Here is a 26608-nt window from a genome sequence, read left to right as displayed (position 1 = left end):
TTACAGAGGTTGACCAAAGGCACTGGGACCATCAGCACTTCTTCCAAAGAAGATACTAAATTTGAAAGCAAAATGAAAGCAATTTTTTTTGCAGGTTATGGATATCACACATAAAAAAAAAATCTGAGGAACTGTGTTTTTTGTTGTTGTTTTTTGTTGTTTACTGAACTCATGAAGCTGTGATTCAAATTCTGTGGTGTTTCTGTGGTGACTAAATAAAAAAAAATACATTTCTGTATGGGAGATTATGAATTCTTACATGTCAAACTCTCTGCACCTTCCAAGGAATCATGATTGCATGTTAAGCAGTTCTATTTAGACAAAACTTCCTGGAGTCTCTTAGGACAACATCCTTTACTCATCTATTTTACTCAAAGTTTTTTCAAAATCCATATATATATATATATATATATATATATATATATATATATATATATATATATATATATATATATATATATATATATGCGCTCATGAGATGTCATAAATGTACTTCTTGTTGACGTTGCTGGTCACTGATGGCGTGTATTCCTCCAAGTTGGTGGAGTCGCTGTCGGTTGCAGCCCTGAATATGTGCCACTCAGTGCGCTCATAACATTCTTGAAGAGCAGAGATGGCTCGAGCTGGCTAGGTTTTTCACCTGCTTCAAAATCGGTTTGGAACATCTGATGAGCGGTCTGTATGTTGGGATTAGCATAACAGAGATGTGGTCTGAGTAGCTGAAGTGGGGGCAGGGCTCAGCCCAGTACACGCCGGGGATGTTTGTGTAAACAAGATCCAGTGTTTTCGTCCCTCTCATTGCAAAGTCCACATGGTGATGGAATTCAGGACGGAACATCCATCATACCAAAAACTCTTTTTGATCCAGTAGGTTTCTCGATGCTCTCTTCCAAATATCATCCTTATTCAACAAAATTTGTCAAGTGAAAGTCTTTGTTCAAATTGAAAATGGCCAATTTTCTGTATGAGAAATAATAAATTCATTACATCAAGAATTCTCGGCAAGAAATGTTCCAGGAAATAAAGAACAAGAAGAATCTTGATTTGATCTTGAGTGGTTCAAAAGTCATGAGCACTTTGACAAATATGTAAATTATACTGCCTCCTTAAAGGTGAATTTAGACAAAACTTCTTGGAGACCCTTCAGTAATGTACGGGACAAAGTTTGGTAAGAATATGTCACACCTTGACCTATTAGAATACAGAATTCTATATTACTGTGATATTAAAAACTAAAAACATACAACTGCTAGTGTAATAGTAACAGCTTCAGTTAGTAAAGTGATTTTTTTTTGTTTGTTTGTTGAGTTATCGCTTTGCAATGCACACCTTTCCATATGCAGCATGAGTAACCATTCAAGAAAATGAAAAAGTCTGGGACAAGCGAGAAGATATGCATTTTAAGATTTGCATACTCATGACCCTAAATGAGGAAAGTCAAAAAATGTAAAAGAAAGACAGAGAGATTAACCAGTATTTCAGACATCTCCAATGTGGAAATGGGTCAAATTGACTGATAACATAACAGGAGGGTTAAATGCTTTCAGTTATCTCTTCTTTTTCCTAGAAACATGCTGCTATAATTTCAGAGCCTTTAATTGGTGTTAATCACTAGAATGTTTTAAAAGTGAAAGTTTTAAAAAATGTATGTTAGCTTCAGGGCCCTTCAGGGTCTCACAAAAATGGTGACATGGCCCAGGCAGAATTTGAGTTCAAAAATTCACTATGATACAAATATTATATTTTACCAGAAAGCATGATTTGTGAAGGAGCCCCAACTGGACATTTTGACTGCACACTTAATCAAGACAGGCTAAATCCAGCCCTGATGGGAACAAAATGGGACATACTTCAGAACCCGGGTTCGATTAAATTAATGATTTTGAGGTGAACATCAGCATTAGTAACGCGCATACATGTGAAGCGGAGTCGGATTCTGCCAGCGAACCAGAATTCAGCACAACATCCGATGTGCACAACATACTAAAGGTTTATCTCATGTAACTTTTTTTAATTCATATCGTGCAGCTCTAATGTGAATGTACTGTATAGGCAAATGCTTTAACGGTGTTAGTGCAACACTAACAATGATGCACACACATTTTATATGCCAAATGCAAATGATTATGGTTTGCAGATATGTACACATACGAAGAGGAATTTTCATATCCAGCTCCAGTTGAATGACCACAATCATTTACGTTCTCTGTCAACAAGAATTTTTTCATGGACTATCCAGGACACTTCACCTAAAATAAATAGAAAAATGATTCTGCTATTAAAAAGTGAGTATTTTACTTTTAGACATAACAGTGTGGGGTGTTAGGAATGGGTCGGTGTCTGCTTGCATAGAAAAGATGACTGATTTGTGTATTGTTATGTATGTGTATGTAATAATATGTGAATTGTTATGTGTCGGTTTTTTTCTTAACGTGAAGTATGTTACGCTTTAAAACTTGGTTGGATTTAAGCAGTGAAGTTTACATATTCTAATTAATATTTCATATCAATATTTCCAATTTAATTTCAATTATATGTTATGCCTCTTAAGAGTATGTTTAGTATTATAATACGATGAAAATCGGGAACCTATTTAAAATCTAATAATATATATATTTTTTAAACTTATTTTTAAAAATATGTTGCTCCTACCCCCATACAGTTTTCCCTTTAATAATAATAATAATAATAATAATAATAATAATAATAATGCACGGTGGCTTAGTGGTTAGCATGTTCGCCTCACAGCTCCAGGGTTGGAGTTTTGATTCCCACCGTGGTCCCGTGTTTGTGGAGTTTGCATGTTCTCCCCGTGCTGTGGGGGTTTCCTCCAAGTACTCTAGTTTCCTCCCCCAGTCCAAAGACATGCACTGTAGACTGATTGGCGTGTCCAAATGTATGAATGGGTGTGTAATTGCGCCCTGTGATAGATTGGCACCCCGTCCTGTGCCCGATGCTCCCTGAGATAGGCTCCAGGTTCCCCACAACCCTGTAGGATAAGCAGTATAGAAGATGGATGGATGGATTAATAATAATAATAATAATAATAATAATAATAATAATAGACATCAATTTATGGACATTATTGTTGTTGTTGTTGTTGTTGTTTTTGTTGTTGTCATCAGTGATATTTATAAAAAGGGTTTTTTTTTTTGTTTAATGAATAATAAGTAGTTAAAGAACAAGAAGTATCCCAATGGATTATGATTTTTTTTGCCCCCCCCCCATTTTATAATTACATTTAGTCTATTTGAATAATTCTATGTATTATATATCTTCCTAAATTACGAAATACTCATTTAGTGGACAATGGAAGGTAACAGCATGATGTGTGTAACAGATACTAATACAATTCATTCATGTGTCTCTCCTCCAGAAGCTACTCTTCTGTTAGTAACAACAATTACAATGTGTGCTACTTCATCTTTCCGTAAGTAAACCAAACTATAAACTATATTCTAAAAACTAAAAGCACAAACTGTGGATTAAGTCAAAAACATGAATATATGGCCAAAAGTATGCGGACACGTGACCATCACATAATCTAACCACAACACTGTATAGAACATCTTTGTACGCTGTAGCATTAGAGTTTCCCTTCACAGGAATTAAGCGGCCCAAACCTGTTCACCATGAGGACAATGTGTGTGAAGGTTGGAAGAAGGTGGAAGAACTCGAGTGTCATGCACAAAGCATTGACCACAACCCCACTGAACACCATTGGGTTTGGGTTGAACTGGAACTGAAGCCTCCTAACCCTAGCCCTAACCTGGCCTCAACCTCACTAATGCTCTTGTAACTGAATGAACACAAATCCCCACAGCCACTCCCCAAAATCTAGTGGAAATACTTCTCAGAAGAGTGAAGCACATTATAACAGCAAAGGGTTAATAAATCTGGAATAGGACGTTCAACAAGAACACATGGGTGTGATGGTCAAGGGTACACAAACTTTTGGCAATATTGTGTATCTCTTCTAAAGAAACAGAATCTCATTCATATTTCATATTTGGTGTTGGGCATGCAAAGATAAATTTTGAATGTTTAAAAGTTTCAAATAAACAAAAAATTGGACTGAATCTGGAATCAAATTGTTTAAGGACATCTTTGTTGAGCCAAGATTCACACATGAGGTTATATCAAATGTTGTTTTTGTTAGCTTATTGCTCTGTTACTGTATGTTTTCATGAATAACATCTGTAATTTGCTATTAATCACTGTTTAGACATGATGTTATGATATAGAGCACTTGGTAATGTTAGGCTAGCTACATTCTGTGGAGATAATGAGTGCATATAAGCTAATAATTAAACTTCTAGATAAATTTGTGATGGTTTGTAAATATACTGCTGCACTCCTAAAATTGCAGCAAAAATAATAAATAAATAAACAAATAATAATAACAATAACAATAATAATAATAATAATAATAATAATAATAATAATAATAATAATAATAATAATAATAATAATGAAAGCTGCATTTTTGGGGCCAAACACCCAGCCCCAGTGAGCCGCACATTCACAGACAAGCTACAATTGTTGCATAAGCAATCACAGGAAAGCTACATTACTACATGGCAAAGGGATTAAAGAATGATTTGTACTTTCACACATTTGCCAGTATGTTATGGGAGAACAGTTTTGAATATCAGAGTTCCTTTGATAAATTTTGTTTAGAAAGTTCTCAAGATGATATGAGCCAAATGTGGTGAAGATTTGGACAAAATTTGGAGAGGCAAAAAATGGTGCACAGATGGATACATTGTTAGCATGTTATTGTAACTTTTTACCAGTAGGTGTCACTGTCACAAAATTTGTGTCAGTGTGCCAGGTTGTTGCTGAGATACAGTTTCACTTCCAGTTTTCTGCATTTGCCAGTGTGTTACAGGAGGAAAGTTTGAATATCAATATTCCTTTGATAACTTTTATTTGGACAGATCTCAAAATGATGTGAGCCAAATTTGGTGAATATTGGACAATATTTGGAGGAAGAGTAGCAAACACTGCAGTTAGATGTAAACCTTTTTCAGCATGTTACTTTTTACTTTTGACCAGTAGGTGGTGCTGGCATGAAATTTGTTGCATAGCCTCAGGTCATGGTCCTGGTATCAAGTTTTGTGTTGGTGTGCAAAGACACAACTGGGATAGCCTCACTTCCTGTTTGGCAACTTTACTGTCAGATTCATTGGCCCATTACGGGCAAATTGTTTGGAATATTCAAAATTATATTGATAATTTTTTTGAGAATTACTCTGCGGATGATGTATGCCAAATTTGGTGATGATTTGACAAAATTTATAGGAGGAGTAGTGAAAAAACAGTTTTTGACAAAACCCAAGATGGTGGAAAATCCAATCAGACAGAAATTGATGTCATGGTGGACTGAAGAAGAAGAAGAAGAAGAGGAAGAGAAGAAAAAGAAGAAGCAGAAGAAGAAGAAGAAACATAAAATAACAATAGTGTGCCTGTGGTTCTTCGGCTTGGCCTCCTAATGATAATAATAATAATAATAATAATAATAATAATAATAATAATAACACACAAGGCATCTCAAAAGTTGGGTCATCTTTAACCCAATAGGATATTTATTCAAATACATAAAAAATCACACATGAACTCTTGATGTTGGTAACGTCTCTCATCAACAAGTCATTTCTGTGCACAGAACTGCCGCTTACTGGTTGTATTTTTTTTGCACCATTCTTAGTAAAGAGAATGTTGTGTGTGAAATCTCAGGAGATCAGCAGTTTCTGAACAACTAACCAGATCAAAACACATATTTCGGCAAAGTATTGGATGAGCCAGCAACAGTATTTCTTTGAAAATATTCCAGTGACTGGACTGAAAGCCTAAATATTTATTCATAGGTTTTGAATAATTTGGCCTTTCACCAAAGGCCCAGGTCAGTCTGTACGTAAGTCCAGCTGTTGTGGTAACAGTAACTCCTCATCACCACACCACCCTGTGTACTCGGGGTAGGATTCCAGTTGATAGCGATGAACAGATGATTCTCATGTGTTCCTTGTCTCAATGAAGGATTTGTCTGGTCTATTCTGAAAACCAGCAGTATGACTGAAAATAAATAAATAAATAAACAAACACATAAAGCTTGACTTTTTAGATATCTTTAGAGAAGGTTTACAGGATTATAATTCTTGTGTAGAGGATTTTGTTTCAGACTGCTGGACATTGCCTGAATATTGCCAGGTATGATTTAGTCCTTCATATCCACTCTCTGTGGAGAAAATAATGAAGTCTTTGGTTAATCGAATTAATGAAAATGAATAATAATATAAAATAAACAATTGATTAATTCATTCATTCCTTCATTGTTTGCTGATTTTTTTTCTCCTTCTTCTTCTAGGCTAATCTCACAGCAGAGTGTGCAACAGACTACCTTGATAATGTTAAGAACTGCATACAAAAAGAATTATCTAAGGCAGTGAGGGATATTTGGTGCTATTATATCTTTACTGTGAATATAAATACAAATATAAATTGCCATGATTTGAGTTACATTTGAATATGTAGTCATTGGTGTCTCTTTGGCTCTGGTTGGGCAGGACTTGGAACGTTATCTAAACACAATAATGTCTCTTGCAACAAATGTGACGAAGGGCACTGCTGACCACAATAATCTAAACTCCTTTGGAAAAGCTGTGTTGGATGTAAATAAACAACTCGTGTCCGTAGACCTGATGAAAACAGACAACAACATCAAAATCATTGCCCAGAATTTAGGTATGCAGACTGTGTAACACTGCACCTACATTTCTACAATATCCAGGGGTGGAGATGGGAGATGTGAAAATGCTTCATCGATATAGGTTTTGAACACTGATACTGAACACTGATATTGATTTATATCTTTCCAGAGGTTCAAGTGTTTATGATTGGATCTAAATCAAACGTGTATTATAGCCCCAAACTCAATTATGTATCTGCAGATGTCAACCTCACACAGCTTCCGCAGATGAACGCCGGTACAGTAGTAACCTTTGCAATTGTCCCTTTATCATTTTTTCTTCTCTAAAAATGTAGCCAGATCATTTCTATCCAGAGCACTTTTTGTAGTACGTCAAAGCTTGATGAACTTGATAAAAAGATGTTCAAAGGACACACGGTGGTCTCTGTGGTAACCCCAGGTTATGGAAATAGACTGTTACCACCTTACTACCCTCTTGATGTTTTGCCCACCTCCCTGAATCTTTTGTGCAGACATAATTACTTTATTGAATGCTTAACACTCAAACCAATAATAATAATAATAATAATAATAATAATAATAATAATAATAATAATAATAATCTACAGGAAAAACTTACACCACAAAATAAAAACTATAGTTGGTCATGTATAATATATCATTTCCATTTTGGATCAATGGCAAGAAAAGAGCAGTATCCATGTTGCTCAGCATAAGAAAAGAGAAGAGAAGAGTTTTTCCAGGTTCAAAAGTTATAAAAGTTATAAAAGTGTAAATTTTTTTGTTGTAATTATAAGTTCATTTGAATGAAATCCAACTATATCAGAAAAAAAGTGTTATTAATTTTCTTCCCCTGTAAAAGGTAGGTTTAATTCTCTAATATGTACATATATGTGAATGTACAGTACATATATATTATACGCATGCACTATGTGTAGTTTTTTTTTTTTTTTTTTTTTTTTTTCATGGAACGTGATAGCGTAACATTGCATGTGAATTAAATAAACCAAATTTTCTCTTCAATTTAGTTTCAGTTTCAAGATCAGTTGCGGTGGCCCTCATGAGCTACACCAACGTGACAGACCTCCTTAAACCCAGCTTCTTCAACACAGTTACCAGCGCAACGAATACCACCATTATGTCCGCCGTTGTGTCAGCAGTACTTCCCATAACCACCAATAAAGGCCTCACCATACCAGTCGACTTCACACTCACACACATCACAGTTATTATTATCATTATTATTATTATTATTATTATTATTATTATTATTATTGTTGCAATTTCTATCATTTTCTATCTTGTGTCTTTCTAGCCATTAGACCCTGAGGCCTTTCTCTCCTGTATGGACTGGGAGACGAACACATGGGACACGTGTTCCCTCACACATACCAATAGTACAATGACTGTGTGCTCTTGTAATCGCCTGACTACATTAGCCCTCATCAGTCAGACTGACCCATGCAGGGTAAGATAACTCTATAAACTTATATACATGCATATACAGATAACTGGTGGTGCAGTGGTGCTGAGCGGTGTGGAGTTTCACATGTTCTAACAGTGTTCATGTGGGTTTCATCTTGGTTCGCCAATTTGTTCCCACTTCTCAAAAGCATGCTAGCAAAACTAACTAGTGTTTTCCTCCAGTTTAATTTGACAGTGCAGTGTGCAATGGCCTTCCTGAACCAAAGGCAGTATAACATAGCTCAAGACTTACCACAGGAGGTGAGAAGAGTCTGATGCTGTTATTTTCTAATTGTGAACATAAATGCTTTTATGGACAGTGTGGTCATTTCATGGCATGTACTCACGGGAATCTCTCTCTGTCTGTCTGTCTTTCTGTATGTCTGCTAGACTGTGGAAAGATATCTGAACACAATAATGAATCTAACAGCTGGTGTTATGAACAAATACGAGCAAAACTCTTACGGAAATGTTTTGATGGATGTCACTGAGAAACTTGTGTCTGCACTGGTGAAGAAAACAGATAACTACGATTCCACAAACATCACTCTCCATAATTTAGGTCTGGAACCTGCTAGTAAATACTACACCTATATTGTGCATTTTATATGCTCATATTTATCTATCTTTATACAAACCATATCCTTCTTATGTCATCTTCTTGGCTATTGTGTTTATGCTTATTTATTTTTGAACACAGACAAACACTCCTGATTTATTTCTCCCCAGAGGTTCGAGTTTTCATGGTCGGACCCCGTGTCAGCTTGACCAAAACCCCTACACTTATCACCAGCAGTGCCACTATGGATATCAATCTCACTGAGATTTCAAAGAAAAACGAAGGTATAGTAGCAAACTTTATATCTTTAATATTGCGTCTGGATAAAAGTCCTCCATTTTAAGGTGCCATCAGTGATTTCTTCACAGTCTTTCTTCATCGCTGTGTTCCCATGCTTCTTTACATAGTAGAAAATAATTAAATGAAGATGTAGATCACCTCTGTCCAACCATTTAGTGCAAAGCCATGCCAATCATGTTACCTGTTGATTCTGAAAGCACAAGCTTTTAGGCTTCTAGCCTCAAAAACGTGCATGTGGCCTTGAACAGGTCGTGAATTGCCCCTCTCCCCACCTATAGGTGGAGGAACATAAACAATAATAACTTTATGATCTCTGCATCAGCTGCAATCCAGCTTTACGTGAGTGGTAGTGGGTAACGTTTTTTTTTTTTGTTGTTGTTGTTGTTTTTTCCTGGTCCCTGTGCTGCTCTTAACAGTATGAAACACCTCTAAGGCAAAATGCATTTTATATTTACAGGTGTTAAAATTATTCAGCCATACAGGTCACACCCGTGCGTTCTCTCAATCCTGCAGACAGAATTAGCATGCACAAACTCTGAAAGCTATGCTAACGATTAATGTAGAAATAAGGGCCTTGCTCAAGGGCCCAGCAGTGGCTGTCTGGTAGTGCTGGGATTTGAATTCACGACCTTTTGATCAGAAGGCCAATGTCTTAACACCTGAGGTACCACTTCCCCTAGTACCAAGAAGGATTAGACATGTTGTCTGCAGAGGAATCCCAAAGTCCTACTTGTTTTAAAAAATGTCAGGAAAAATAACATCAGAGAAATATCTCTAGTTTCCTATTTATTTATTTTTTCTTCCCTGGAACAAATTATGGTCTTCTTTTTTTTTTTTAACAATTTCTTCCAGTGATGAAGTCATAGTTACATGCATGCATTTAAAGAAAACAAAGCTGTTACAATTGCCCTGGGTTTTTTTTTCATTACGCTTATTTTAATACAGTCTGATGCGGTCCTTCCCCTGCATCCCAGGATCCTTTTCTGCGGTCCTTATAAGCCACTCATTTTCGTTTTTAGATGACTGCAGAATTCTACCCATCATCCCGCTTTTACTCTGCCCTTCATTCACAGCCTTTTCACTCATCATCCAAACTCCTCCTCACCTTTCCTTTACACTCTGAAAGATCCTTCCATTCTTCCATTCTTGCACATCCTAAACATTTTACCGCTGCTGATACACCAGTCCCATTGCTTCTTGAACGGTAGACTACCTCAATATCTTTGAGATCCCCAGATCAGAATATTCTTAAGATAGACTCAAGCATTCATCAGTGCACACCACACTCACAGGATATAAACACAGAGATCCTGCTACAGGTTTATAATCCCATAAGTGCATTATTCATAATTTTCTGAAGCCTAACAAGAGTTCCTCCTTCACCGTAAGGATTTTTTTTTAAAAAAAGTAATTATATTGTATTTATATAGATTTTCTCTTGTAAATTAAACATGTTACGGCCCAGTCTAGGTTAGGCCTCACAGAGTAACCAGCTCGGGATTCAGTGGAATTTGACCTTTAAATAAGGGAGGCCAGGAATAACAACATAAACAGGGTTGTTCAAAAAAGTTGGGGTATATTGTAACACATGATTATATACATATAACTGTACAAATGAACCAAACCAGGCATAACCAAGTGTAACTTCAAAATAATAAACAAAAGAATTCTTTTGTTAGGTAGCTAGCTTATCTAAAAGGAAAACAAAAAGAAAATACAAATACTTCCCTAACTACCTAAGCCAAAAACAGAGACAAAAGGACCCTCTTCCAAAAGAAATGGCAGCCACACCCCTACTGCCAGTGAACCAAGTGAACATATATACAATGGTGAATAAAATGCACATAAACAGAAACAGGGACAACCAAACTCAAAGTCAAAAACCAGGCAAGAGTCAAAACCAGAACAGCAGTCAGAATACAGAATTTGATAGTCACAAGGGCATGTAACACAAACCAAACAATCTCCTAACAACAAATCACACATAACCATCTCCAACATTCCACACCACTCTCACTCCTCTTCCTCTTTAAATATCACCTCCATTTAGTGATGTTATCTGGGGAGATGGGAGCAAGGCAGGCTAGGGCAGGCTGGAAACTCTGGGGCAGGCTGGAAACTCCTGGGAGGGAGTTCGGACCTGCACACAAAATATGGCACAGCACACAAAAAAAACTTCCCATCCCAAAGATAGCGGGTTGTAACAAACATCAAACTTAATGTATTTCAGGGTCAGCTGCTGTGGCCTTCATGAGCTACACCAATATGGCAGACATCCTAGGACCTAAATTCAACACATTTACAAACACAAATAAAACTGTGATGTCCATGGTTGTGTCTGCAACACTTCCCAAAACCACCAACACGGAGCTCACTGAACCCGTCAACTTCACTTTGAAACACATCAAAGTAAGTGACTGGTTCTTTAAAATGTTGTTACGTACAGTGCGAATTCTTCTACTTGGCATTCTTTTTCTAGTCGAATACAACGATTTTCATTACAAATGATATTATTTACAACAACTTACGTGAAAACTTTCAAATATTTCCATGAATTTCAGAGTTTCTTAGTATCACGTTCGTCCCCTTTGTGCTTTAACGACAGTGTGCACTCGAGCTGCACAGACTCCACAAGTTTGTGTAAAACTTTATGATCTGTTTTAAATCAAATCCATTGGCATGTCATCCGAACACATGCTTCAATAGAAGAGATTCGACCTGCAGAAAATCTGATCTTTTGTACAAAGCAGTTAGCATGGCCAATAGCACAAATATGCTTACATATAAATAGGAATCTAGAGATAGTGCAGAATATTAAATATTCAGTTTATTGAACATTTACTTTCTTTGTTATAAATACTTTTATTTATTTCCAATTTGAAAAATAATAATAATTTAAATCCCACATTTTCAATGTTGGGCTCAGACATTTGGACCCCACTGTATGTTTCAGAATATTATTTTATATATAATCGTGTTTGGTTTAGGGTGCTATGGTGGCCCAGGTAGTGTTGGTGCCTTGCAGCTTCAGGGTCCAGGATTCAATCCTGAGCTTTTTACTGGCTGTGGAGAGTTTTCCATGTTCGCCCCATGTACATTTGGTTACAGGTACTTCAGAAAAACATACCAGCAGGTGAATTGCCCCTAGGTGTATATAATTATATGATGAACAGGGTGTATTCCTGTCTAGCACCCCGTGTTTCACTTCGAGACCCCCGCCATTATAAAGTTCTGGTGAAGATGAATGAGTGAATTAATAACTTTGCAGACTGCTTATTCTTTCTTCTTTTTCTGTTGGCTAGGAGTTAGCTCCTGAAAACATTCTCACCTGTATGAACTGGCATGAAAACACATGGAAAGCAAATGACTGTAATGTCATAGAGACCAACAGCAGTCATACTGTATGCTCATGCAGTCGCCTGGGTACCATCATGCTCATCATGCAGACTGATCCATGCATTGTAAGACACGTCCATACCTACTGTACATAAATATATATGTATAAATATTTACAATTAATTAAAATATTCAACATGTACAATAAGTGAAACCTAATGAAAGTGTTTATGATGAGTTGTAGAAGCATATGATGAAGCAAAAGCTGTGCATTAGAATTTAACACTAGAAGTTAAACATGGCTAAGCTTTCACTGGTGTGACTCATTTTACTATTTCTTCTATTACCTAGCTGCACAGTCAGAGTTACTTAGCTCTCTGTAATGCTAACTATCTTTGAATTGAATATGAACTTCATATTTGCCATGAGTAGATCTTTATCCTGGATTGAATTGATGCATATGTTTGTGTGTGTGCGTGTTTTAGCAATAATTATGCAGTATTAGCACCAATGTATTGTACACATATTGTATTTGTCAGATTTGACACACTGCAATGTTTTGGTCCACCTTTCACTGGCTGTCAGTGATGTACCTTGCCAAGAACCTGAAGTGCTCCCAAACCCCAGACCTTAAATTTTGGGGGGAATTTTATAGCTTCTGCTTGTTGATGAAAGCCATTGCTGGTGTTGGATTTCTCAAGCGAGTATGCTAGTATGCCAAAAGCAGCATGCTTTTCTAAATCCCCTTTGTCCTTTCCCAACTCAAGACAAACAAAAACACATAATTATGTCCGATGTGAGGCTCTCAGTTCGAAACATCTGCATACCAAACAATACATTCAACAGGCTGCATAAAAATGTAGGCTCGTCCTCATAAAATACTGCTTCTATGACATGAAGTGAAACAAATAATACAATACACTATATCAAAACGATACTATACACCAACAAGACCCTGTGTAAACTCCAGAAAGTACTTTATTTTTTTATTTAATAACATCTCTAACAGCATGCTGCTTCAGGAAGTAATTGCCCTTACATAAAGCACGTATAATAACATACTGTATAATGAAAAGTAGATGCTGGCGGGAAAGTTCACAAACATTTTGTCAATGCGTTTTCATTTAATTGCTTACATGACACGTAAAAAATTGGGGCAGAATTGAAACTAAAGTTTTCAACGTTAAAGGTAAAGGTAAAACCTGTGTAAATTTCTTCTAATGGTGTATTAGTTCTCACAGAAATAACGATTTTTATCTAGGGTTCTTTGACAGGACTATGCGCAAAGAACTTCCTGCTTCAAATTCCTGCCAACATACCTGAAGAATTACCAGAAAAGGTGAGACATATGTGGTTCTGTTATGTCCTAATCATTGTTGTCAAGTGGGGTTTTTTTAGGCAGGAACCAGCCTGTCCATTTCATTTGAATTCTGAATCTCTCTCTGACTGTTGGATAGATTGTGAAAAACTATTTGAGCATCATGATGAATCTTACGACTCGTGTGTTAGTCAGTGTTCCTGACCAAAAATATCTAATGTCCTATGGAGATTATCTATTGAATATAACCGCGCAACTGGTGTCTACGCTGGTGAGGAAAAGAGACACCTACAGCAACATCAGCATGTCTCTCCAAAATTTTGGTAGGAAAAGCTGCTTGCAATTTGTAGCTATGTTTTTAAACATTGATGATGCCGATAAGAAATTAAATTCCTGACTGAAGAGAACTTGAACTTCACAAATTTTATATCTTTCTAGATGTTCAAGTATTTATGGTGTTTGGACTCAATGTCTCCTCGAGTGAAATTCCTCAATTTAGTATTAGAAACACTTCTATGGATATTGATCTTGTCGGAATTTCAAAGAACAACAATGGTACGGTAGTAATCTTACCTCATTTTAACATTGTGTCTGGCTAAATCTTAACATGATTTTTAACGTCTGGCTTAAGAGTCCGAAACAAACTCTCGGAAGTCTCGAGTGTCCATGTCCCAAATAAACTTTTACATGATAGACAGGCAACTATGTTCATAATGCTCAGGTGGTAGAGTGGGTTGTCCACTAATCGTAGGGTTGGTGGTTCGATTCCCGGCCCACGTGACTCCACATGCCGAAGTGTCCTTGGGTAAGACACTGAACCCCAAGTTTCTCCCGATGGCAAGTTAGTGCCTTGCATGGCAGCTCTGCTACCATTGGTGAGAGTGTGTGTGTGTGTGTGTGTGTGAATGGGTGAATGTAAAGCACAGTGTAAAGCACTTTGTAGAATGGCTAAGGTTAACAAAGCGCTATATAAGAGCAGACCATTTACTGTAAAACCACCTTGGTTTAAAAGCTAAAGAATCCTCATAAATTTTCATTTTTATCTTCGTTTTCTTTTTATTAATTTCAACTTTATTGTGACTTCAGGATCAACTGCAGTGGCCTTCATGAGTTACACCAACATGACAAACATCCTCAAACCTACCCTCTTTAAGACAAATACAAACACAAGTAAAACCATGATGTCCACTGTGGTATCAGCTTTGCTTCCCAAAACCACCAACACAAGCCTCAACAAGCCAGTCAACTTTACCTTCAAACACATCAGTGTAAGTTCATTGTCTTGAACAACTGAACAGAATTTCCTTTTAAAATATGCTTAATAATCACCTTTTGTGTTTACTTTTCTCATTTTCCCACTGGCTAGGACTTAGACCCTGAAGGCATTCTCTCCTGTGTGTGCTGGAAGAATGAAGCATGGCTTGTAGAAGGTTGTAGAATTATACAGACTAACAGTTCTCACACCGTGTGCTCTTGTGATCGCCTGGCTACCTTTGCTCTCATCATGCAGACTGACCCGTGCAGGGTAAGAGATCAGTATTTACACATACGCAGTGGTACATATATCGTACTGTAGAAACGGTATGGGTTGAAGTGGTATAAAAATACTCGTGAATAAATCAGGTGGGATGTATTTAAAGATTGCAGCTTTATATTTTTGAGATATTTGAAGTCGCATGAGAAAATGGTGAACTTCTTTTAAGCAATGCATTTGCATGTTCAGAGTTTTCATAACTCAAGTGGTCATAGTTTTTTGATTATCTTAGCTTTTAAAAATGAAGTCACTGCCATAGACCGCTATAGCAGCTATAACACCAGCTTCCAGCTTGATGTCACAATCCTTTCCCATTACTTGTGAAGAAGATGGATAATTAATCTCATCTATCTACCAGGGACAATGTCTCTCCTCTCACCTAAATGATCCAGTTGGAAAATCCAACTCTTTTTCATTCAACTATTGGAGTATCGTCTCTAGAATGCAGGATGAAATGAACCTGATGTTTTTTTACTAAGATGTTTAAGTGAGTCAGTCAGTGTCACCAACCAGATTGTCTATAACCAGTGTTAGCTAGTTAATAAATGTTATCTAGACACATTAGCTGATCAATCCATATAATGTAGATTTTGGGGCGTGGCTGTGGGGAGTGTCTGGGTGGTGTAGGAATGAACGGTGGACAGTGAACCATTTATGTTAATGGTGTAAAAATTACTGGACTTTTTATGGACCCTACTTTTTAAGGCAGGTAAATGGGCTGCTCAGATGTTCCTCTGCAGGATGTGTGTTGTTCCATCATTATTTCACTTACAGGCAATCAGATAAAAAGCTCTAGAGACTATTTCAGGTGTGGAATTTGGATTTGGAATCTGTTGCTGTTTACGCTCAATAGTTAAGTTGAAAGAGCTGCCAATGCCAGTGAAGCAAGCCATAATTAGGCAGAACATGTGGCCAGAAAGAGTTAGTTGGTGAGTTCAGGAACACCAAAAGGCTCAAGAAGAGCACATAAAACAACTGTGGTGGATGACAGAATAATTAATTTCCTGATGAACAGTTTGCTAGATCAAGAACGTGCCTTTCATTCAATTCCTGTTTATTTTTTATTTTTATGATTTTTGTGGAATATTTATTAACAAATCATGTGGAAATAATGTTCCTCCATGTTTAATGTTCTCTGTCTATGCATACCTCTACCTCAGCACCAGTACTTAATTGTCGCTGCCCTGCTTCTCTGCAGAGTGACCGTCTCATGAACATGCTCATAGCAGTGGCTATAATAGTGGGACTCGTATTCCTCAGCTTGTCCATACTGACATTCAGCTTTTATTCTCGGAACCCAGTGACCAACGCAGCTCTGATAAACCTGTGCATAAACCTTCTGCTGTTTCACCTTCTCAGTCTGATCAAAACTCTTTTCCTGGCCCAAATACATGCCCTGGTGAGTTTTATCACATCGTTATTCCCCACACTGTTGAACTCTGTATTCTGACTGATCAGAATGTGTTGATTACTTGCCTATAACGACAGCTCTGACAGTAATGTAGCTGCAAATCAGGTTCATATTCATGCACCTGTTCTAATACTTTATTATTTCTAGAGTAAAAGCTCATTCACAGATGAGGATTCAAAATGTAAGTTGTTGTTGATACAGTTTATATAGTAAGGAGATGTTTAACATTTATATAAGGGATCTCCAGTTTTAGCACTTTATAACAGACAGAGGTATTTAAATATTTATATATATATATATATATATATATATATATATATATATATATATATATATATATATATATATATATATAGATAGATAGATAGATAGATAGATAGATAGATAGATATAATAACATTTCTCCATCTTCAGAGCAGAGGAGATTACGCTTGCATTTGTTTTCATACAAGAGAAAATATTAGAGGATGGTGAGGGAACGACTGATTATAACAGTATGGCTGAAAGTATGACCATCACACCCATATGTGTTTGGTGAAAATCTCATTCCAAAACGATGTATATAAATATAGAATTGGTCCTGCTATAACAGACTCCACTCTTCTGGGAAGGCGTTTCAGAAAGTGGGTATTCAATGGCCATGGGAATTCTGCCACAAGAGCAGTAGTGAGGTTGGACACTCATGTTGGGGCGAGAAGAAGAAGACAAGGTGTTCAGTGGGATTGAGGTCTGGGCTCTGGGTTGCAGGCCTCGACCTTGGCAAAACAAAACTTTTGGACCTCACTTTGTGCACAAGGGCATTGTCATGCTAGAACAGGTTTGAACATTTTAGTTCAAGTGAAGGGAACTTGCAGTTCTACAGCATACAAAGCATTTCAAGACAAATATATACTTCCAATTGTAGCACCAATTTGGGGAAGACCTGCATATGGGTGTGATGGTCCTTTTGTCCCTGTAGTATAGCTGCTATAACTTGGTTCACAAGTGATTCCCAACATAAAATGGGACTGTAAATGTATAAAGTGTGATGTTTCGTTCTTTAATTAAGAAGGAAATGGAATAGTATGCAAATTCCTGTGGTTTAAGGGGAAAAAAAACACTCGGAGATAAGTTGCTATAGTAACAGTGACTTCACTTTTTCACACCAGTATTGTTGATATAACTGTAATGGCACACCACAAGTGTTTTGTTTCTTACATACACTGTTAGCTGATGAGAATTATGATCTATCTGTTCCCTAAGGTTTTCTCTCTCTCTCTCTCTCTCTCTCTCTCTCTCTCTCTCTCTCTCTCTCTCTCTCCCTCTCTCTAGCCACTGCGTGCAGCTCTGGCTGGTGTCCAGTGGTTCTTTTTAATGTCTGTTTTTGTATGGATGTTCATTGAAGCTGTGCTGCTCTACATCTTTGTGAAGAACCTGTCAGATATCAGATCAAACCCGGAGGAGGTGTTTAGCTGGAGATGGCTAACTGTGATTGGATACCTTGTTCCTCTGGGAGTTCTGGGCATGTCTAGTGTAAGCTTTCCTGAGGGTTACATCGATGAAGAGTGAGTGTGCCTTCAGCTCTGACAGTAGTGCCGCTGCAAATCACAGGTTTATATACTGCCTGGCCAAAAGTATGTGGACACCTGACCATCACATTCATATACGTGTGTTTCTTTCCCAAATGGCTGTCGTAAAGTCGGAATCGCACGATTGTATAGAATGTCTTTGTGCGCTGTAGCATTAAGATGTCTCTTCGTTGGAACTAAGGGGCCCAGACATATCCCAGCATGAGAATGGCTGTGTGCACAGAGCAAGCTCCATGAAGACACGGTTTGCCAGAGTTGGAGTGGAAGAACTCGAGTGTCCTGCATAGAGCCCTGACTTCACTGCCTAACCTCACTAATGCTGTTGTGGCTGAATGAAGACAAATCCCCACAGCCACACTCCAAACCTAGTGGAAAACCTTCCCCAAAAAGTGGAGGCTGTTCAAGCCAAAAACTGGGGACCAAATCCATAGTAATGCCCATGGTTTTGGAAAGAAATGTTCAGCAAGCACATCTGGTTGCCATGGTCAGATATCCACATACTTTTGGGCATATAGCGTATTAATGCACTTGTTCTAATGTTATCACATCTCTAGTAACAGCTCATTCACATGGATTTGTATGGCAGTCACTTGTACACTTGTACAATGATAAAAAAAAAAACAATGTGTGTAATCACGTTTTCTGTAAGGAGATGTTCATTTAACATTCATGGAAGCAGTCTCCAGTGCATAATAGAAATATAAGACATATTCATATAGGGAATGAATTAACGTCAGGGTGGTAACAGTAACTCTGCATCATCACACCAACCCGTGACTCAGTATTTTACTATAACAGCACCATACAGTGTTTCTTACAGCATTATTTATGAACATGCACTATATATTTTTCTCTTTGTAGATGCTGGGAAAATGAGGACAAAAGTGTGATCTTTATTTTTGCAGGTCCTGTTCTTTTCACTGTTACAGTAAGTCGTTTTTTTTAAAACCGCATATCTGATTGAAGCTAGTAGCAGGTGTGAAATCCAGAGTGGTTAATCTCTCTCCCAAGTTAACTACCAGGTGTGTATTTTATTTTCATTTTCCCTGTGCAGGTAAACCTGATCGCTTACCTTCTCATCATCATCATCATCGTGATCTTCACTGTTAAACACCTGAAGGACGAAGTCTTACAAATGAGTAACACCTCTTATAGGAATCTCTTAATGTGTCTGATGTTTAGAAGCCTGACCCAGTTTATCGTTCTCGTGTGCTACTGGATACTCCTGTACATCCCCAGCAAGGACGGGGTTTTATACCACGCCTTCCAGTTGCTCAACTCCCAGCAGGGCACGCTCATCTTCCTCGTCCACTGCCTTCTCAACCAAGAGGTTAGCACTCACCTGAGAGACACTTACCTGTCTTCTCACTTAACGTCTCGCCTACTCTGATACAATGGCATTAGAACATATGTATTGTATTAAACATTCCATATTTACATTCAACATTTAGATTTATTTCTACCATTTACATTTCGATTTATATTCAGATTTCACAGGAAACCTTCGAATCACTCTCTAAACATAATGTGAACAGCCTGAAATGTTCAAGAAAAGGTCTTTTTTTACATTTGGTGCCCCATGTTGTAGGAATCTAAACTTCTAAACTTATAATTAACTATTTTGGCCTCTGTTTCTCTATCTCCAGATCAGGCAGAAGTACAGAAAGGTTCTGTGTGCTTTCTGTCTCACCAACAATCCAGTAACAACCTCCCGGAGTGTCAGGGGACAACCTGAAGCTTCACAGAACAACTGATAAAATGTTACGTTAATAATATATCTTGTGAGGAATGATGCTACACTTATCTTGTTAGTAAATGGGATATTTTATTATACATGAATCTTAATTAAAGAATGAAATAGTTGTATTTTTCTATAACAGCGTGCCCCAGACAATTTCGACCAGTAATTGTATTGCGAGACGTTACACTTTTTTTTCTCTTCCACTTATAGCTATAAGGTTCTTCAACATTTAATGTTGAAGAACCTCCTCAAAACAAGTTAGATCAGGGTCCTTAACCTTTTGGGCAAATGGCCATGAATAATAGATATCATGAATTTTCTTAAACAGCGTTTTTGTTCCAATGTATACAAGCTATATAAAGGAATAACAAGTAAAAAAAAAAAAAAAAGTAAAAAATAAACATTTCTTTGTCATTATGATTCAATTTGTTTGTTTTCTTATAGTAGAAATATCAACATTATACATATTTTTGGAAGTAAGTTTTCTCCAAAATTAGATGCAGAAAAAAAATAAAAGAGCTGAAAGCCACTTATAGAATGAAGAGTGTATTTTATTTTATTTTATGTTATTTATTTATTTTCTTACTGCATTTGTATTATTTCTCTTGGGTATTTTACATAAAGGGAATTTTGTACTTCTTGGTTTACCTTTTTAAAGAGTTTATTTGATCCTTTTTGTAGTAAAAGGCCTATACCATCTAGACATAAGTCATATTCTTGTCATATAGTCATATACTGTATAAGTATACTGTATTTATTTTAAGAATGTAAATAGGGGATTATAAAAATGTCACACAACCCATCCATTTGAAGATGTTTAATGTTTGAAGAATTATACTTCATAAAAATGGAAAACTATTAAAAAACAAAAAAGTTAACTTGTGGATTTTCATTATGCAAATATAAGTGTAACAACAAAGGGTTATATGCAGGAAGTAACTGTAGGAGCAATGTCTTTATTAACAACACAAGCAGACAAAACACAGGGAGCGCGGTCTATACCGAACAAGATTAACTAGATCAAACGTAAGGCTAAAGTCTAGGCATTGCACGAGAACAGGACATGGAAATAAGACCGTTTCGCGAACGTAACGCGTTCACTGGCAAACACTCAGTTAACATGACGTAACCATCTACAAATAATACTGCGCAAAGTGCACAGCAACACGACGGGTTTAAATAAACAACATACTCAAACTAAAATACAGACACCAGGAATAAATTAAGACACATCCCAAACATGAACCATTGCTTAAACAAGGAGAGAATCAAAACAACCAACGGCACATGTCCATACACAAAAATCTGGTGCACGCGTGCACTCAGAAGCCGCGCCGCAGTGTCATCTGCCGGCGAGGGCATAACAATAAGACATAAAAGTAAAAGTACAATAAAGCAAAACCATACTGTATGTCAATAAATCATGTTAAGAATTTGTGTGGAAAATGTGGTAAAAATTAATAAATAAAAGCTTTGTATCTGCAACCTTTAAGCAAATACAATGTATTTATATTATATAAGGTACACTATTAGTGGTTAGCACATTCGCCTCACACCTCCAGGGTCGGGGGTTCGATTCAACTACCAATGACAGGATGGGGAGGAGGCATAACAGAAACATAAAAAAATGCACGTGTCAAAATGTCACGATTGTCCACAAGGGTAAAGCAGGTGCTCGCGCACCTGCTCGTACTCGCACGCTCGCTCACATGCTCCACAGCGCGCTGCTTAAAGGGGAACTCGTGACAGAACACCCCCCCCAAACATCCATCTTCATTGGTGGCCCCGGCCCCCTGGGCAGAATGTCCCAAGCAAAGCCAGGAGACCGCACGGCATTCTTGGCAAAAGAAAAAAGCAGAGTGACGTTCACGGCGAAGCAGGAAAGCACCATGACGTCCCCGGCGGAACAGGAAGGCAGAGCAACGTCCCCGACGGAACAGGAAGGCAGAGCGACGTACACGGCAGAGCAGGGAAGCGGAGCGACATCCTCGGCGGAGCAGGAAGGCAGAACGACGACCACAGCCGAGCAGGCAGGCTGAGCGAAGTCCTCGGCGGAGCAGGGAAACAGAGCGCTGTACTCAGCAGTGCAGGAAAGCGAAGCGACCTCCCCTGCGAGGCCAGGGAGAGGAGCGAGGGTCTCCATGAGGCCAGGGAGAGGACCAAGGGTCTCCGCGAGGTCAGGGAGAGGAGCGAGGGTCTCTGTGAGGCCAAAGGGAGGAACGAAGCTCTCCGTGAAGCAGGAGGGAGGAGTGAAAAACGGCGCGCAGCAGCGAAGAGGACCGACATCTTCAGCAAAACATAGAGGCAGAGCGACGTCCTCCGCGAAGCAGGATGGCATAGATACAACCTCAGCCGAGCAGGAAGGGAGAGTGACGACCTCAGCTGAGCAGGAAGGCAGAGCGATGACCTCAGCCGAGCAGGAAGGCAGAGTGATGACCTCAGCCGAGCAGGGAAACAGAGCGCCATACCCAGTGGTGCAGGAGTGCTGAGCGACGCTCTCGGCTGAACAGGAGTGCCGAGCAGCGTCCCCAGCAGAGTGGGCAGGCTGAACGAGATCCATTACAGGGGAGGGAGGGTGGGAGATGACCTCATACGGGGGGCACTGAAGTCACCAGGTTAACCTCAGGCTTTAGCGGATCTTGGTCGGCTGTGTCGGTAGACTTGGGCTTGAGCTGAGCTTGGTCAGCCGTGTCGGTAGACTTGGACGTGAGCGGAACTTGGTCGGCCGGGTCGGCAGGCGTAGATATGAACGGGACTTGGTCGGGTGGGTCAGCAAGCTTGTACATGAGCGGAACTTGGTCAACTGGGTAAGCAGGCTTGGACATGAACGGAACTTGGTCGGCCGGGTCAGCAGGCTTGGACATGAACGGAACTTGGTCGGCTGGGTCAGCAGGCTTGGACATGAACGGAACTTAGTCGGCCGGGTCAGCAGGCTTGGACATGAACGGAACGTGGTCAAAATGTCACGATTGTCCACAAGGGAAAAGCAGGTGCTCACGCACCCGCTCGTGCACGTGCGCTCGCTCACATGCTCCACAGCGCGCTGCTTAAAGGGGAACTCGTGACAACGTCCCATTTTCATTGCACTAGTACTAGACCAGTAATTTTTTTTTTTATTTGTGCATACATACACTGACTTACAGCCTACAAATGTTAGACTAGGGTATAAGAAAAACAAACAAATAAAAAAAACATTAAACATTCATAATAGTTGTGTTTACATGCACTACATACTTACTATATTAAGGAAGATATTAATATTTTACATCCATAATAACTGTTGCATTTGGATGTCCTTCCTGTTGATTTGTTTGCTTGCGAACAGACTTCAGTGGAAACTTCATTTGAAACTTCAGTGGAAACTTCAGTGGAAACTTCAGTGGAAACTTCATTTGAAACTTCAGTGGAAACTTCAGTGGAAACTTCAGTGGAAGCTGCTTAGTTCCTTTAAAAATAAATATACCATGGTTTTAAATGCAAATGCCTTAGATTTACAGATAAACGCACACAAACAGTGCCCTGTGTCTAGCTGCGAACACACTCCATTTTGTAAATGAGAAAATTTACATTTAACACAACAGTGCGTGTTGATAAAAATTGTCCTCCACTTACTGCCCAAGTAGAAATAGTGTTACTTGTGAAAACATACAAAGTAAAAGTAACTGCAATGGAAGAGATCGCTTATTTCCCTCAGAGTAGTTGTTTAAATGTTTATAGTTTAGCATCGTGGCCCGGCTGTAGAAATAAAGAATCGGTTTAGAGTATCGTTTCAGCTGTGACACAGTGTTCACGCCGATAATTAAGTTGCTGCTTTATCCACTTTACTAAAAGAAGCACCGAAACAAATCTGTTTTCATATACTCGCTGGTCACTTTATTAGGAACAGCTGTAGATCCGCCGCCTGTTCGTTCACAAGACTGTACGATCATGCGGCAGCTGAGCAATTCGCACACCCGTGCAGATACAGGTCAAGAGCTTCAGTTAACGTTTATGTCAAACACCAGAATGTGGAAAAATATGATTTCAGTTACTTTGACCATGACATGGTGGGTGGTGCAGAGGTGGAGTGGGTTGAGGTATTTCAGAAACTGCTGCGATTTTCATTCACAACAAAAAATTATTTAAAAAAAAATAAATAAAAATACAATGACAAACTGCTGTGGTATAAGATGTATAAGACTCTTGTGGGCCTGCTGTTACCACTGTACTTCATCAGACCACGCTGTCACTCAGTATTTTACTATACCAGCACACACCAGTGTTCAGATCCATGCAGCTCTGAGGAATACAGGAAGTTGTTCATGATAATAGTTACCAAAACCAAGCTGTGATGGGTTCGTGATGATTATTTAAGGCTCACTGTAGGAGTGAAAAACTTCTGGTCGTGAGCTGACTCTAACTGTCGTAAATTAAGTAAACAGGAAACATATAAGAATCAACGTTTTTAAGAATTTTAATGAGTGCTCGGAACTAGCATTGCAACATGCACAGGTAAACATTCATTGCTGAACTACAGCAGGAAACTTGACTGCCATCTAGTGGTGCATTAATGTAAGGATCAGTAACAAAAAACAAAGCTAAAAGCCATGAGCCTCATGCCGCGCGCGCGCGGAGTGTGTGTGTGTGTGTGTGTGTGTGTGTGTGTGTGTGTGTGTTTTATAACTATCTCCATTTTAGTCAGTCTTAAGATTATTTAATACACACAGACAGGGCCGGAGTGGGACTCATTTTCAGCCCTGGAGTTTCATGCCTCAGACCGGGCCACTTTAGTTCACGACTGACTATAATAAAATAATAACATTAAAACCTCAGTATACAAGTCTGCAATAGTGCACTGTTCTCCACAGCCTTGTAATTCATTGTATTTTTCAGAAATATCATCATTTCCAATTCAGTGCAAATACAGTAGCCTAAGTGTTTCTTCACAGTGAAGATTTATTTAACAACAGTATTTTTTACAACACAATGCAATGTTTAACAGTATCAGAATCTATTTTCTGTAAATAATAATAATAATAATAATAATTATTATTATTATTATTATTATTATTATTATTATTATTATTATTGTTATTATAGTAATAATAATAATAATAAATAATAATAATAATAAATAATGATAATAAAATATAGTGTTAATAAATATCTAAACCTTGAAATGAAAAAATATAAAATAAATACAAATATAAAATAAAAAAATAAATAATAAAGAAGAAAATAAAATGCATTTCACTTTCTAATGACACCATCGTCTATTTTTCCTTTGCATAATTTAAGAAAACGGCTGCTTTACAACTTCAACACAAATATGAGAACATTAGTTAAAGGGTATATCTCCAACACTATTCTTTAAAACATCACAATGTCCTTTTCTGCAATATCTGAATATATATTCTGTGCAAAATTGTTCACAGATATCCAATCCTTAAACACAAATAAAGAATAAAACAAGTGTTGCACTGTTCTCTGCGAGAATTCTTTTCACAGAATAACTTTCTAATGACGATTTCATCTCTTTTTCCTCTGCAGAAGTGTAGCTTCAAGGACACATGGCCAACCCTAAAACATTAATAAACGCCTGAACAATGCACTGGTCTCTGCAATTTTGTTTATCACAGTGTCATTGTCCAAAGACATAAGAATTTCAATCCTTTGGTGAATGTGTTTCCAATCTTTCATGCCTCCCTTTATGAAAGGGCCATCACTTACCAAAGGTTCAAATGCCAAACAAACAGAACAGTACAGAGATTGTTTTTGTTTTGTTTTTTTGTTTGTTTGTTTTTTCACAGTAAGTCAGCCACTTGCAGTTTGTGCCATCTTGGCTATTGAAAACCTTTGGGGTTTGTTGAGGATGATAAGAAATAAATGTATGTATATCGTGTGACTGAGGTTGAGCAAAGTGATCAAAAATATCAACAGAATCATCTTCATCTGCCTTGTTCCTAGGTTGTGGTTCTGGGTTGTGCTGCTGAATTGTTATCTCTGTTATCAGTCTCGAGTAGACTCTGCTGCTCCCTTTCACACGTCCTTCTGTATCCCTAGACTCGAGTGCACCTTAATCACAATAAAAAGCATTCTGTAAGCTTTAACATATTTGACATGGAAAGCACATTTAATTTAAACTACTAAAATATCCAAATGGCAAAATATGCAGGCTTATTTCATATGACTTTTATCCTATTCCCATTCAATCATGGGCTTTGTATATTTAGGCTACTATCTTTTGATAAAAGACACAATTGGTCACTAACACTTGGACATAGAAAATTGTTATAGGCCTAATGTAACTAATGTGGTCATGTTTGCTAATTCACATACTGTGGTACAACCGCTTACCTGTGTCTTACACAGTGAGAGCGTCAATCTCCTGCATAGGATTACAACTGGGTCCTGGCTCTGCTTCTGACACTAAATCAACTTTCACTAATTGTAATATTTCTCACCACAAATGATCCCCCATTTTACAAAGCTTTCTCAAGTCAAATCAGTTTCACTAATTTAGTGCTGAATCATCTGGTATCATTCATTATCTCAGGGCATGTTTTATTGAGCAGGTGTAGCCTACACCATACTCTTCATTAATATTAATTCTTCTCATTCTTATATTCACCCAATGAGCAATAGAGGCTTCTGCTGCTGAAGAGCTACAAGAAAAAGTTTGATACGAA

At 38.0% G+C, this 26608-nt stretch overlaps 1 protein-coding gene across 4 annotated transcripts; it reads left to right on the top strand.

Moving 5' to 3' along the window:
• Positions 1 to 2184: 2184 nt before the first annotated feature.
• Positions 2185 to 20784, top strand: LOC108258733 (adhesion G-protein coupled receptor G2). 4 transcript variants are annotated; one of them, XM_017457590.3, is made up of 23 exons: positions 2185 to 2285; positions 3377 to 3430; positions 6167 to 6210; positions 6368 to 6445; positions 6567 to 6744; positions 6879 to 6986; positions 7744 to 7934; positions 8025 to 8177; positions 8357 to 8434; positions 8564 to 8735; positions 8903 to 9016; positions 11263 to 11441; positions 12335 to 12493; positions 13630 to 13707; positions 13826 to 14009; positions 14125 to 14241; positions 14773 to 14954; positions 15053 to 15211; positions 16419 to 16619; positions 17943 to 18175; positions 19061 to 19127; positions 19254 to 19529; positions 19846 to 20784. In XM_017457590.3, the coding sequence occupies exons 1-23, from the start codon at positions 2267 to 2269 to the stop codon at positions 19951 to 19953; spliced, it is 3132 nt and encodes a 1043-aa protein (XP_017313079.1). In that variant the 5' UTR covers positions 2185 to 2266; the 3' UTR covers positions 19954 to 20784. The 4 variants fall into 4 exon arrangements, 3 of the variants coding, with proteins under 3 accessions (XP_017313079.1, XP_017313081.1, XP_017313077.1); XM_017457592.3 differs by having other exon boundaries at positions 7738 to 7934; positions 18042 to 18175; XM_017457588.3 differs by having other exon boundaries at positions 7738 to 7934.
• The last annotated feature ends 5824 nt before the right edge of the window (positions 20785 to 26608 follow it).

The sequence above is a fragment of the Ictalurus punctatus genome, chromosome 26, assembly GCF_001660625.3.
Source record: "Ictalurus punctatus breed USDA103 chromosome 26, Coco_2.0, whole genome shotgun sequence".
Taxonomy (NCBI): Eukaryota; Metazoa; Chordata; class Actinopteri; order Siluriformes; family Ictaluridae; genus Ictalurus; species Ictalurus punctatus.
The sequence above is the reverse complement of the archived record's forward strand: the minus strand, read 5'-3'. Positions and strand labels throughout refer to the sequence as shown.